The sequence below is a fragment of the Phyllobates terribilis genome, unplaced genomic scaffold (genome assembly GCF_046119375.1).
Source record: "Phyllobates terribilis strain yellow unplaced genomic scaffold, ASM4611937v1 Scaffold_10__3_contigs__length_209671492, whole genome shotgun sequence".
Classification (NCBI taxonomy): Eukaryota; Metazoa; Chordata; class Amphibia; order Anura; family Dendrobatidae; genus Phyllobates; species Phyllobates terribilis.
In genome coordinates this window covers 161232823-161248629 of record NW_027362770.1, presented here as the reverse complement: position 1 = coordinate 161248629, position 15807 = coordinate 161232823, and the positions used below count along the sequence as shown (strand labels likewise).

General features: G+C 43.6%; 1 protein-coding gene across 8 annotated transcripts in view; it reads left to right on the top strand.

The window, feature by feature from the left end:
• SCUBE1 (signal peptide, CUB domain and EGF like domain containing 1) overlaps nt 1–15807 on the top strand; it is a 266638-nt gene that overhangs the window by 153667 nt on the left and 97164 nt on the right. For 5 of the 8 annotated variants that reach the window (XM_073650018.1, XM_073650015.1, XM_073650017.1 and 2 more), the window contains exon 7: nt 6713–6802. The exons of the other annotated variants lie outside the window; for them this stretch is intronic. In XM_073650018.1, the coding sequence (XP_073506119.1) occupies nt 6713–6802 (90 nt within the window). The remainder of the gene's footprint in view (nt 1–6712; nt 6803–15807) is intronic. 8 annotated transcript variants of the gene reach the window in all.

Below are 15807 nucleotides of genomic sequence, written 5' to 3'. Positions count from 1 at the left end.
TAGGTATAAGATGGGTATTTGGTAGATATGAGATGGGTTTTGGGTAGATGGATAGATATGAAATGGGTATTGGATAGATGGATAGATACATGATGGGTATTGGTTAGATGGTTAGGTACAAGATGGGTATTGGATATATGGATAGGTACAAGATGGGTATTGGGTATATATGAGATGGGTATTGGGTAGGTGGCTAGATACAAGATGGGTATTGGGTAGCTAGATAGATACGAGATGTGTGTTGGATAGATAGATAGATAGATATGAGATGGGTATTGGGTAGATGGATAGATACGAGATGGGTATTGGGTAGCTAGATAGATACAAGATGTGTGTTGGATAGATGGATAGATAAGAGATGGGTGTTGGATAGATATGAGATGGGTATTGGGTAGATGGATAGATACGAGATGGGTATTGGGTAGATGGATTGATACAAGATGGGTATTGGGTAGATGGATAGATACGAGATGGGTATTGTATAGATAGGTATAAGATGGGTATTGGGTAGATATGAGATGGGTTTTGGGTAGATGGATAGATATGAGATGGGTATTGGATAGATGGATAGATATGAGATGAGTATTGGGTAGATGGATAGACATGAGATGGGTATTGGGTAGATGTATAGGTACGAGATGGGTGTTGGGTAAATGGATAGATACGAGATGGATATTGGTTACATGAATAGGTACGAGATGGGTATAAGGTAGATGGATAGATACAAGATGGGTATTGGGTAGATGTATAGGTACGAGATGGGTGTTGGGTAAATGGATAGATACGAGATGGATATTGGATAGATGGATAGGTATAAGATGGGTATTGGGTACATGGATAGATACGAGATGGGTATTGGGTACATGGATAGATACGAGATGGGTGTTTGGTAGATGGATAGATACGAGATGGGTATTGGGTAGATGGATAGATACGAGATGGGTATTGGGTAGATGGATAGATACGAGATGGGTATTGGGTACATGGATAGATACGAGATGGGTATTGGATAGATGGATAGGTATAAGATGGGTATTGGGTAGATATGAGATGGTTGTTGGGTAGATGGATAGATACGAGATGGTATTGGGTAGATGGATAGATATGAAATGGATATTGGGTAGATGTATAGATAAAAGATGGATATTGGGTAGGTAGATATTTAGAGAAGTCTTGACATGTCAAGTCTACCTTTTATTCCTGTCCACTTTTAAGAACAAAATGAACCTGCCCTCTGAGTTGAGCTGCACCAGATGCATCAAGCAGCCTCTTACCTTCAAACTTCAATAGCGTAACTCCATATCCATGTTACTTTCAATATTGGGGAGCATCAGTATAGTCCACCAGATATTTGTTATAATAATACCAGTATCCTTGTTAGCTTGCCAACCCCATGTACCTCCTGTTTTTGGAAAAGTATTGACAAGACGCCTATACAATGTTAACATCCATGTCATATGAGACTCTATTGCTCCTTTGTCTCAAAATAACCCCCATTATGGTGCCAGATTTTGAAAAGACCTTGATATTTACCCTTCCACATGTTTTCCAATTCCTTGGATAACTGTGTCCTTCTCTGATTCTTCCTACCCACAAGCAAAGAGAATGGAGCCCCCACTCTCTATAGATGTTGAAAAATAATTGCACCAAGAGCATTGGAAATAATTCAGTTTGTGGACTATTAGGTATCTTTGGTTATCTCGAGTCGTATAGGTACCATGGGTGATGAGGAGATTTCAAGAGATCAATGATCTCTTGAAACCAGCTCTGTGTTCTACAGCTTCTAATACCTACTATCCATGGTTTTCTATTATGTTTTTTCCACTTGCACGTCATAAAAGACTAAAACATATATTAGATGAGAACAGAGTCTTCACGAAGATTAGTCCCCAGCACCTCTCCAGTGTCTCCTTGTCGTCTCCTCTACAAACAGTATTTACACAGTCCAGAGGGTTTTTTTTTCCATAGCACTTGTTTCAGGTTTCTGATGATGTGATACAAAATCATATTATGACAATTCCAAATCTCTTAAGCTGACCTCGGCTTAAAGGAATTCAATTATACCAGGCAGTGGAACTAGAATTTCGTGATTAATGACCTCGAGGCTATTAACTTTTACTTGTGTTTGTTCCTTTTCAGACACTCAGTCATTTTCAGTTTAGCTTTAGGATGACATCGATGTTTTTGCAAATTTTTTTTTTTTTAAAGGGGAAATCCACCCAAATTTGGCCTTGCGTTATAATAGAAGGCCCCTTCTAATGAGACCTTTGGAGACACCTCAGAAAGGTCCCATCAATGGACTCCATGAACTTAGACCACCACTGATTGCCAAATTTATAACCCCAACCATATATACTCCACTCTAGAGAGGACCACACAGGCACTTTATGAAGAATGTTGAGTAGAGATCTCAAATAAGTGCCTGTCCATTTTGTGGTAATATCAATGAGCAAAGGAGTAAGGGGGCTTTTAAAAATTTGAAGCTTTTGGAAATTGGTGATGGTCCAAGCTCTCGAGCTGTGTGTATGGCATGCCTGAATTTCCACTCGAATAAGAGTTGGGTCATGAGGACAATCTCAGTCCTTATTTCCAGATTTCATGGAGGGTCTCTTTGCTTAGGACCCCTCTCTACAAGCTAGGCAGTGTAATTTGTAAATGATTGGTTGCTAGTTGGTTGATTCGCAGGTTCCAGACCATGGGTCACTTCTGTAATCTGTGGCCATCAGACGCCTCCCACCTGCCAGCATCCACAGCTCTTCTTTTGGTTAGCCTATCTGGCATGACATCACATGTGCATCACACCACAACGTTTGACGTCGCACCAGACAGAGCAATCAAAAGAGGAGCCAATGACCAAGGTTGAGAAGTAGTCTACCACTTGGTTTATGCTTACTAGAACATTAACAGGGGTAGCTAACCTCCATGTCTAAACAAAGCTGTGTGGCCGCTTTTTGATTTTGCATTATGCCGAGAATAAACTTTGATCATTCAAGTCCCCGGAGGGCGGTCCAATACCCATCTGTCTTCTGTAAACCTCACCTAATGCCTCCTCGTTGGCCTTGATTGAAAGCTCCACCGTCTTTACACACACTGAAATCTCACACATGCGCCAATTCTCAAAGTCTCTTACCTGGAGTTTTTGGTTTAATAGACATAAGCCAACTGATAGACTGACTTTTAATCTTTTTATTAACAAAGTAAAAAAAAAATAGGCATAGAATTCTAAAAATAAATTAATTGGCACAGAATTTTGGATGTGGAAACCACATGGTATTAAAAATGGACGTTGACTTCTTCATATTCAATTCTAATCTCCGATAATGTTCAGCCAACTCCTGAGGGAGCATAATGAGACATACGAGTTAACTGTATGGGATTATAGAAATGTCAATGTAATATTTAGTTAATCGTAAATGTGCCCATTGTTTCATGTTTTTGCCTTCAGCCTTTGGGGCTTTTCCTCAGATCTTTTTCTACTGCTTTTATGTATAATGTGCATGAAATTGTGCTTTATATTATAAAATAAACAGTTTTCATTGAACTGCCAAAAAAGTATATTTTCAACTGGAGCAATATTCACTTGTGTTTTTTTGTATACGTTTCAAAAATATACATCTGAGCATTATGTTTATTTCTTCTCCAGCGCCCATTGTAGGCGAAAACCCTGATGTTTTTCAATCTTGTCAATTAATGATATTTTATACATGTTTACATTCTTATTGTCAGTCCCATTTGATCCCTGTGTCCAACCCTCCCTTCCCTCTTCTATTTAGTTTTTTTTTTTCTGTTCTTAATGGGAAAAGGCTTATTTTTGGTTTTAATGTGTTTTTTTTTTTTTAATTAATTTTTTTTTTTTTAAATCTTATTTAATTTTTCGTTCTGAATCACTCTGCTTTCTGGTGATGGTCCCTGATTGCCTGTCTTGTCTTAAAACTGATGTTTTATGAATAATATCCAAAAATTATCATATAAGCTGATATCAAATAATACAAGTAAACTCAAAAAGAGCCTCGTTGCAGCCTTATCTAATCTAGAACTTGTCAAATGTGTCGTACACTCAACCATGTAGTGTTGCCGGAGACAGGCAGCTGCCCTTTACACTCCTGACCTTCCCCTACCCACCTTGCTCGCTTGTATGGTGCTTCTCGTAGCACTATTACAAGACCGCGAACAGTTTGCAATGCTAGACAATACTCCCCCCCTTTTTTTTATTTCTTTTGTTTAATGCATTTGTCTATTTGCCTCACCCGACTCTTTCTTTTATTTGCTGCATGTATAAAACCTCTTTCCAGAAACTGCATTAAAATGGGATATCTGGGACTTTGTGAAAAACAAAAAATTTACATGCTGTGCCCGGCGTCATTCTCCGCCGGCACAGACCGCACTTGCCGGCGTTTCAGCTGCCTCTGCTGATGTCCTGTCGACAGAGCTGCGGCTTCTTTTACGCCCTACGCTGTCGACAGGGCGTGACTTCCGACATCAATCTGATTGACAGTGGACTCCCCCAGTTAGGCAGTGGAAATCCAGCTATCAATCAGAATGACGTTGGAAGACCTGCCCCGTCAACAGAGCGGAAAAGAGTCCACCACTCTTTCGATGTGACGTCAGAATTGCCGGTAGGAGCAGTCTGTGCTGGCGAAGAACGTCGCCAGGCACAACAGGCAGGTAGGTAGCAACTACCTGCCTTTTGAGTGCTTAGGAACATTTTTTGTTCTTCACAAAGTCCCTTTTCTCCCATTTTAAAAATTAGAGGTGATGTCCACCTTTTAGTAAAAAAAAATAAGATGATCTGCAAACATTACGAGTATTTTTCCCCTACTGTTTAGTAACCCATTCAGATATATTAGTTCAATCAGTTACTATTTGTAGGGATATAGTATGGTTCGTCAATGGACAGGACCCTAATTACCAGTCACAACCCTTTTCGGTTGATTCTTGGAGGGGGGGGGGGGGAGAAAAAGCTATAGACCTATCAAGTCAACTTCTGTCCATGCAACGTTGCATGACGACGTTGTACCAGACAATCCTTCTTCCATGATTCAGAGCAGAAGTTTTCCAACACACAAAGGATGTGGCTTTGAAGAACTTGGGACCATGCATGTATGGTATAAACAGCCTTCATCTGCATAGGCGCTGTCATTGTATACCAATTCACCTATATTCACCTGCAGCAGGTGTTGTAGAGCAAATGACTGGTTACCAGCATCTTCTACCAAATTAAAAAGATCATCTGTGATGAGACAACCCCTTTACTCATTCTTAACTGGCTCTGACTTGTGGGTCAACCAGGGGCTAAAAATTAATGGATATTTGATTGTAACTAACATTATCCCATGTAGCTTAGACTCTAAAAAAAAGTTCTGTTCTTTAATCTATGTACAAAAATTTGATTAGCTGTGAAATAGGGTAGATATGACTATCATCCTATAGCCAATAGAGCTGAGAGCAGAAAAGCTCCAATATTCTGCCTCCAATTGCTCGAGGTAAAAGTTGCTTTGAGAAGAGGACAGTGGAGAGTTAGAGAAGCCACAACTCAGTTCTTGAAGCAAATCATACTCTTGGCTGCCTACCGAGTGTATGGAAAATGTAAGATATGTCCAATCTGATTTGATAGCTATAAGCCATCATGATGAGTCCAAGACTTGACTTGAAGCCTCAAGGCCCAAATGCAAATATGTTATAGGCTCCTACCTAAAATGTGCTATTCCTAATATTGGCATCTTGTCTTGAGATAGAAGACCCTTTGGGTGTCTTCAGACCCCAGGGCCTGTGTGGAACTGCTACCTCTACACCCGCTATATCTTTCCCAAGCTCTCCAATATACAGTTGACTTCTACCATAAGTCAATTTTGCAAATCATCTTATTTAGAATTGGTGGATATAAAAAGTGATGAGATACTCCTTAACCCGAGGCATTGCAATGCTAGCCTGTTTTGCACCCCTTCTATTACCCATCTGGTTCATTTTGTCTTCATCCTACAACTGCTTTATTAACCTTCTGATCCTGAGCTTCTCAAGCCACCCTTTTTTGTGTCGTTATGTCCATCTAATGTTCTGTAGACCATTAATAGTCCTCTCCTTGTGATGCTGTATGTACACATATGAGCTTACCCTTTTTTTTTTTTCCTTCCGCTGCTTTTTTTTTGCTTCACTGCATGTTGACCAATTATTAGAACCTATTTTTTTGCGACATCTGAATGTCTACTTAAGTGTATTTCATAGACAAGCAGGCAACCAGCACTGCCCAAATGATCTTCCTCTCTTTTTTTATTCCTCTTGTGGTCTGGATTGTGTCCGTGCATGCTATGTGTGCCTTCTCTATGTCACGTTATTAAAAGGTCTGTCTCTAAGTGTCTCTTAATCATCCATCACCGGACTGTCTACTCACACCGCGTATCACTGACTGGATCTCTTCTTGGTTCTCTTCTTGGTTCTCGAGAACTTTAATCACTTTTTTTTTTTCTTTCACTGCCTGGTATATTAATAGGATCCTTTCTCTGTATATATATATATATAACTTCACTCATCATCCCCTGGCCACTAATCGTTTCTCTGGTGGGCTTTTTACAGGGGATTAACACTCTACTTAAGGGATTCCATGCTATCACCGCTGGCTTGTAGACTTTGGATGTCCATTGCCAAGAGGCTGTCGTAGAAGTTTGGGCTTTTGATTAACCAAATGCTCCATGTTTGTCCCTTACTTGTGTTTTAGAAAAGGATGAGGCTGCAATTGAGCGTTCTGAGTACAATTCCACGTCAGTTACTGATGTGGACAAGCGGGTGAAACGGAGACTCCTTATGGGTAACATTTTTCTTCCACTTTTCTCGTTTACAAGAAATGTGTTCTCACTGTGTGTTGTGTATGTCGGTGTGTTTGTGGTGGGTCCAGAGCTGCCCCTGAGTTTGATTTAAGACCAATACATTTCATAAATGGTTATATAGGTCTAATTTAAAATTATGTAAATGAAGACAGTATTAAGGACTATCTTTTTTTGATAAGGTCTTTTGTATTTGCCCTTTAAAATGTGTTACTGTCCTCCAAGAAACCCCAAGTCAGTTCCTTAGCTGTAGTTTAACCATGATGACCTGAAGGATCTAAAAACCCCTAGAAAATGCATATAATTTACTAAAAGGTGGGAACATATCCTAGTCATTCTGAGTTCCATTGGAACAGTATGGATTCTTGAGTCTCTCATGGGGTAGACTTGCCAGTTTAGATGTGTTCCTGATGGTTCTTGATGAATGGTTAAGGATCGAGGAGGGTGCTAATTCTTCTTGTTGAAATCCAGGAACTCAAGGTAGTGAGTTTTGAAGGCAATGCTCCCTAGGAAAAAATATGCAAAAAAACCCGCTCTACCAAAAGGCAAAAAGAATCTCTAGAACCACTAATAGGTGGCTACCTTCTAAGGCAATGCTCTAAAGGCTGCCTACTAGCTCGATCTCTGCAAGGACAATTAGACCAAGGCATGAAGATTCAGCTTTTCGTAAAGTCAACCGGAACCCTACTCTGTGCTGTGGTATCAACTGGTGGATGTCTCTGTGGGGTTATTTTTTCTTGTATAGGAGACCTAGTTTACCTAGTTAAAGTTTAGCAGGTCCTACAAAATTGATTGCCTATCCTTAGGCTTGATGCAAATTACCCTATTTTTTTCTCATCCGAGAAAATCTGGTCGATAATGGAAATCACACTCTGATCAAACTAAGATTAGAGTTTGAACAGAATGTGATCGTAGTGATTCTCTTGGATGAAGAGAAGATGGAGAATTTTTTTTTTCCATCTTCTCCATTCTGTCAGACTTTGGAAAATTAAAACTGTACTCTGATGTCCTCCAAGTGCAATCCAATGTTTTCCATGGACTCATTGACTTGTATGGCCGAGCGCGATCCGAATATCAGATCAAACTTGGGCATGCTGAGATTTTTTTCCCAGGACGAGGAAAAAAATCTGACATGTGCATGGCCTTATAGAATAACATGAAACGATGGTTATCACTCTTCCGAATATTATGGTAGTCTCCATGAGCCCTTAGGATACAATATCAGTATCAGATTGGTGGACGTTCAGATGATTTGTGTCGCTGCTGTCTATTGAGAGTGGTCATGTCTAAGTCGTATCACCAGGCACAGCCACTAAGGAAACGACATAGCTGGGCCTGGGAAACAATGAAGTGATGGCTGCAGCCCCATAAATCAGCTGATCATGAGTGTAAGCTATCAATTTAGTAGAATTGCTCAACCTCTTTAAAGTTCCTTTCTGTTTTTATGTATTAAACTAGTGACTTTGTAAAGTGAAAAAAAAATTATATTACTATACCTAGTCTATGGAGCTGTGAAGGATTTTAGAAGCGAACTGCTTTTTAGTAGAACATCTTTTGAGATTTTCATCGTTCCCGTGACATACTATTACGACACAAAGTATTAAAGGGAATATGTCAGCAGGTTTTTCTATGTAATCTGAGAGCAGCATGATGTAGAGGCTGAGACCCTGATTCCAGCGATGTGTCACTTACTAGGCTGTGTGTTGTTTCAATAAAATCAGTTTTATCAGCAGGAGATTATCCCTACAGGACTAGGTCTCTCGTGCCTCCTAGTCTAACCACGCCCCCATCACTTATTAGCAGCCAATTAGTGGTGTGGGCGGGGTTACACACAGCTCAACATTCCAAGCTCTACTAGATCTACAGCAGAGAAAACGGTGATCGCATCCAAATAACAGCATGCAGACCAGTAAGTGACACATCGCTGGAATCAGGGTCTCTGCCTCTATATCATGCTGGTCTCAGATTACATAGAAAAAAAACCTGCAGATTCCCTTTAACAGATATCAGTTATCAGAGGGGATTTACTGTTCTGGACCCCTATTTGTTACCCCGCAGGGAGCAAACTGTGCAATCCTTAATTTCCCCTGCAGAGGCGCTGCAGAGGAATTGAACACTTGATGTTAGATAATGACTGATTACTGATGGCCCCAACATTGGATCGTGCTATGATTTGCGTATAGCCTAGGGAGCCTCTGAATAAGAAGGCATTGTACGACATGGACAACCACCTTAACCCCATTCCATAAAAATATGGCTTTTTAAGTTTCTGTGAAGTTTTATTGAAGTCAAAAATCTCAGTTTATTTGTCATCAGAAGGAAATATTCCTGCAGATCGCATGCTAAACAGTGATGGTGGTATTCAGTGGAAAAATAGCGGGAATATTTGCAGTTTTACTCAATGGGTTTTGGCAAGTTCCTTCTCTTCGAGTGTTTATTTGAACACATGTAGCAAGAATCTTTTTTTTTTCTTTTGCTTTGACGTTGGTGTGATTCAAAAGCTTAGGAATCTCTGAGAGGAGGTTCCTCACGGGAAGCTAATGACTATCTTTTTCCATTTATATTCATCAGTGAGATTCCTGTCCAAAGTCATCCAGTTCATTCATGGAAATGTCTCCTCAATAATGAGATGAAACGGAGATCTTAATTATGTGCACTAGTAGGACCAGCGTTAGACGCTATAATACATCTTCGTACAGGATTTTTTAAATTTTTTTGATTTTAATTTTCTTCCTAAATGAAAATGTAAGAATCGTTCTAAATTATTTTTTTCCCTTCTTACTGCTGAAGAGTGTCTGTAAGTACTTATTCTAGCTAAGTGCTTTTGCAGCAATGTTGAAAATCTGTTATAGCTCATGCTAAGTTCTTTCAATGTTACGAATAGCAGTAGGCAGGGTGTTGTACATAGGTCTCCACAGTGTGGTGAGGGGGGAAAGCATCAACAGTCTCAGGTGTTATCTGCATCACCTTATCTGCATCACCTTTTCCTATGGCCGCTGCTCTCTGTGCTCCAAGCCTGGTTTTGAAAGTGGTGCGGTGTGCTCCTATGTGGTTATCTGCCTAGGTCTATGTAAGGTCCATTAAGATACACCTGTGTGTTGGTATTAAGACTCTTAGTTTTCCTGTGTCCTGTCTCCCTGCGGCCTCCAGTTCTTCTAGTGCCTGCTTTTCGGGGTCCTGTCTGCCTGCGGCCACCAGTGCTTCTAGTGCCTGCTTTCCGGTGTCCTGTCTGCCTATGGCCTCCAGTGCTTCTAGTGCCTGCTTTCCGGTGTCCTGTCTGCCTATGGCCTCCAGTGCTTCTAGTGCCTGCTTTCCGGTGTCCTGTCTGCCTATGGCCTCCAGTGCTTCTAGTACCTGCTTTCCGGTGTCCTGTCTGTTTGCGGCCTCCATTGCTTCTCGTACCTGCTCTCCAGTTCTTCTAGTACCTGTTTTCCGGTGTCCTGTCTGCCTGCGGCCTCCAGTGCTTCTAGTACCTGCTCTCCAATGCTTCTAGTACGTGCTTTCCGGTGTCCTGTCTGTCTGCAGCCTCCAGTGCTTCTAGTACGTGCTCTCCGGTGTCCTGCCTGCCTGCGGCCTCCAGTGCTTCTAGTACCTGCTTTCCGATGTCCGGTCTGCCTACGGCCTTCAGTGCTTCTAGTACCTGTTTTCCGGTGTCCTGTCTGTTTGCGGCCTCCAGTGCTTCTAGTACCTGCTTTCTAGTGTCTTGTCTGCCTGCAGCCTCCAGTGCTTCTGACTCGCCCCCTGGGCCGTGGGGCACGCGGATCCGGGCGATAGGGGAACGATGGGGGTAGTAATGGCGGCCCGGTCCCGCGGCTCAGGGTGGTCAGACCAATGGTAGCCTGCTACGTACCGACGATAAAGTCCAACTACGCCACCCGTGGATTGCGATTGTTAGGAACCGCCGCTGCAAGGCAGTCCGCTGGGGCTGATGACGTGTGCAGCTGGGATGGTGTGACTCCCCACGGGAAGAGTGCGGCCCCAGGGCAGTGTAGTGGATGTTGGGAGTGATGGTAGTGAGAGTCCCGGTGCTGATAGTGCTGGAGGAGCGAAAGAGCACACAGACAACGTACTGCAGTCCAATGTCATTTACTCACAGTTCAGGTACTCCAGGTCACTTCTGTACAGGTAATGACCGCCCGAGCCGTGCTGCGTCCACCAGGTGTGGGGCTCGGTCAACTCCCAGGCAGTTCAGGAGCATGGCACAGGACCCCCTTTAATCCTTTCTCTGGCCTGCCTCACCAGTGACCCACTTTTGTCCAGCTGCCGCGGACTTGTGCGGTTAAACGTGGGCCCCGTCCTCCGCTGTCCTATATGGTGCCTTCCTAGCAGGTTTGATGAGGTGTTGCACCAATAGATGATCACGACAACCGGTCTTTGGCTGAGGGTAGTTTCTCCTCCACCAACTTGGGATCCGGTACCCTTAATCTGCCTGACCCTTCACCCTGGATTCTCGTGGGTTCTTAGGGTCCCTTCCACCTTCTTGTTCCTGAGCCCTTCTGTTTCTCTGTCTCTTCTTCTCCCTTTCCGTTCCTTCCTGTTCCTTTCTCTTGGAGCTGGGCTCAGGTGGCACCACAGCTTCCCTTCACCTCCTCCTCGGCCTCTCACTAGGCCCTCCTGGAGTAGAGCTCCTACAGAGCCTCTACTCACTGTCTTCTCCTCTCTGGACAGAACCTAGATCTAAGATGGTGCCCACCTTTTATACCTCCCTCTGACCATAAGCCCAGGTGACCAGCAACCAATGGGCTCCTTCCTATGCTCAGGAACCAACCCCTATCTGCCCCTACAGCACTGGGTGTTCCACCCCCCTCCCCACTCCAGACAGGGACATAGTCGGTCGTGCCTGCACTTCTGTCTAGTGGGAGCACCGTAGAGCTGTCCCTCGGAAATGGGGTGTGTGTGCTGTATGCAGCTAACTGAGCCCTGGTCCATACTCCATCCTTACCCGGGAGTGGAATATCACACCTCTGGCAGAGATGCAATACCCCTGTAGCTGCCGAGCCCTCGGGGCGCTACACTTCTAGTACCTGCTTTCCCGTGTCCTGTCTGCCTGCGGCCTCCAGTGCTTCTAGTACCTGCTTTTCGGTGTCCTGTCTGTCTGCAGCCTTTAGTGCTTCTAGTACCAGCTCTCCAGTGCCCTGTCTGCCTGCGGCCTCCAGTGCTTCTAGTACCTGCTTTTTGGTGTCCTGTCTGTCTGCAGCCACCAGTGCTTCTAGTACCTGCTCTCCGGTGCCCTGTCTGCCTACGGCCTCCAGTGCTTCTAGTACCTGCTTTCTAGTGTCCTGTCTGCCTGCAGCCTTCAGTGCTTCTAGTACCTGCTTTCCAGTGTCTTGTCTGCCTGCAGCCTCCAGTGCTTCTAGTACCTGCTTTCCCGTGTCCTGTCTGCCTGCGGCCTCCAGTGCTTATAGTACCTGCTTTTCGGTGTCCTGTCTGCCTACGGCCTCCAGTGCTTCTAGTACCTGCTTTCTAGTGTCATGTCAGCCTGCGGCCTCCAGCGCTTCTAGTACCTGCTTTTTGGTGTCTTGTCTGCCTACGGCCTCCAGTGCTTCTAGTACTTGCTTTCTGGTGTCCTGTCTGTCTGCGGCCTCCAGTGCTTCTGGTACCTGCTTTCCAGGTGTTCTGTCTGCCTGCGGTCTCCAGTGTTTCTTGTCCTTCTTTCCCACGTGCCTTACTTGCCTGCTGCATCAACGCCCGGGATACTTTTGCTCACCCGCACCTTGGTTTCAAGGATCCACCTCTCAAGGCGAGACCATAACATCAGGAAAGGAAGAGAAAACCGGTTATAGAATAGGAGAAAAGCACATGACGAGAAAATAAGTGCTGGATAGAAGCTGTGCTGACATATGCGCTAATGAACACTGCAGCACACAGACCACGCCTCACATTCAGCCTGTATTACTGGGAGAGGCACACAGACCTCACATCCAGCCTATATTACTGTGAGAGACACTCCCACAAGAAAAAAATCTGATACTTGACTCAGGCTGCAAACTGCATTTAGTGGGGTCTGAAAATGAATGAAGGAATGACCATTGCAGACTGAAACTTAGTGGAATTTTATTAAATAAAAGTAACCACTAACATTATTTAAAAAAAAATAAAAAAAAAGTTAAAGTTTAAAAAAAAATTCCCAAGTATTAACATGGACATTTTTTTTTTTAAGCTTTAACTCAATTTTATATTGTTAGTGATTACTTTTATTTAATAAAATGGACATTAGTCCATATCCATTAAAGGGGTTTTCCTGCCTCGGGGTACAAATCATCAGTGATTGGACATTTCATAACTTTCTGAGTTTTGTTCAGTCTCCATCTTCCATAACCTCGTAACTTACTTAAATAATAAATAAATAAAACATCTGAACCATAAACTTGATTTCACCTTTCTGGCTTTATATTCAGCGAATGCCAAACGCTAATGGTCCTGCTTATTGTTCCATTTGCAAGTCATTAATATCACTCTCGTGCTCTGCGGACTGTCACATTTAAAAGCCACCATCCTTACTTATGAAATTCTGAAAGGCATCTGCTCCTGATTAGCGAGAAGAAAATCTTTTAATGAGCGCATTGCAGCAGCGCTTGTTTCAGTTTACCCTCTGCAGTTTTTCTTTACATTTCACAGACATCTTTTTAGATTGCTTTTGGTCAGTCGACTGATGTTCGCCATCTTGTATTTCTAGGTTTTTATGAAGCTTTGTTACGAAGGTCCATCAAAACCACAACTAAAGTATTTCTAGTTCCATTAGGCTAGACAGGGTTATCTACAAGCTCATTAATCCTACTGGTCCTGCTTACCAACCATATTAGATATATATGAAAAACATCCTAAATCTTCACTTAACTTTAAACATTTCCCGTTAAAGGGGTTGTCCACTTTTACCAAACTTCTGCCTGCAGGCTTAGTGTTGCACACCTGTCTCTGCTCCCTTCACCTCGTTCCGCTGAACTCTGTTGTTCTCCACGTCAGGTTGCCCGGTGTGGCTCATTGACATCATCTCCCTAGTCCTTCCCAACGATGACGTTTATATACTTCAAATGTCGGGAAGGGGTTAAGGCCCACCTGTGTTTTAGGATTGGAATTCAAGACTATAGTCCACCTTCTATGTACACCATGCTAACCTGACTTCCACTTTATCCATCCTGCTGCTCCCAAGATTCCTGAATGTGCTACGTCATCACTCCCCACGTGCCATCCTGCCAGCTGGACCAATACCCGGGGTCCCTATACCCCCAGGGGCTTAGTGGGTTTTCATGAGGTGAGCCTCACACTCAGGTGGTTCTGCCTACCCTCCCAGGGTCAAGTGCTGTGTCTCTTCCACTGCCCCGGTTTCTGGGTATTGAGCTGCACCAACGCCCGGGGTCCCTATACTCCCCAGGGGCTTAGTGGGTTCTCACGAGGTGAGCATCACACTCAGGTGGTTCTGCCTACCCTCCCAGGGTCAAGTGCTGTGTCTCTTCCACTGCCCCGGTTTCTGGGTATTGAGCTGCACCAACGCCTGGGGTCCCTATATTCCCCAGGGGCTTAGTGGGTTCTCACGAGGTGAGCATCACACTCAGGTGGTTCTGCCTACCCTCCTAGGGCCAAGTGCTGTGTCTCTTCCACTGCCCCGGTTTCTGGGTATTGAGCTGCACCAACGCCTGGGGTCCCTATACTCCCCAGGGGCTTAGTGGGTTCTCACGAGGTGAGCATCACACTCAGGTGGTTCTGCCTACCCTCCTAGGGCCAAGTGCTGTGTCTCTTCCACTGCCCCGGTTTCTGGGTATTGAGCTGCACCAACGCCCGGGGTCCCTATACTCCCCAGGGGCTTAGTGGGTTCTCACGAGGTGAGCATCTCACTCAGGTAGTTCTGCCTACCCTCCCAAGGTCAAGTGCTGCGTTGCTTCCACTGCCCTGGTTTCTGGGTATTGAGCTCAGCAGATGTAGATGGCTTGAGCTGCTGAGCTCAGCGGTTGGCTGCAGCACTGTCAACTTGATGCCAACAATGCAGCCAAGCAGCAGAAATTGGGGCAGTGGCAGAGACATATTGCTGGACCTACTAGACCTGGGCAGGGTAAGTAAGGCTCAGTTTGTTAGTTTTTTACACCTGAGCGTACAGGCGGAAGTGTAGTGAAGTAATACATCCCCTATGAAAATTGTTGTAGGCCTCCAACCACAACAATTTCTTAGGCCCTCACCTTGACCCTCCTGTAGGTATAATGTGTAGTTGTCCCAATACTTTACTCCATATAGTATATGATATTGTTTTAATCAAGAAGTGGTGCCCTATCTGTCAAAGAGCAGTGTAGACCACGTTTCCATGTTCCTCCAACATGAGACCTAAGGCTTTAATTTGAGCCTTCTAGGGCCGTATACAAAGTAGCTCTTGGACTAGGTTATTCTCATGTAGGCCAGGTATCATTTACGTACAGAGGTCTTGGATTTTCCATGCTAGAGTTCAGCTATCGCCATGAATTTTCTTGAACTCCGTCCTGTATCCAGCTACTTTACTCATTAGATCAGATAATCTTGAACTCTCCTTTACTTCAACACTCTCTGCAATTTTGAGGCCAAAAAAGCACTTGGCTTACATGTGCCAGTAATACATTATTTATCTGGAAAATCGTAAGAGAAATTCTAGACAGAATTCTGAAAAATAATATTTGGTGACAACTGGACATGAACTATTTTAATAAGCGTGACTTTTTGCCCTATTTTAAAATTTTGCCTTAAAATCTAATCATTTTAATTGAATGTTTTGAATGTAAAGTTGTTGTTTTTTTAATAAGCAGATAGGCACAAATATTAAAGGCGTTTCCCAAAAATTCTTATATGAAATATGTAGAAACCTTTTCACTAAAATTCCAGTTGGTTGGGGTCTGCCACTTGGATGAGTCACTCATGGGCAACGTTATATCTGACGTGGCCTTGAATTTATGGTTTCTTTGCACTTAAACAGGCTGGCCACTACTTTTGATAGGCCATAAATAAAAAAAACTAGTGGCCAAACCCTTCA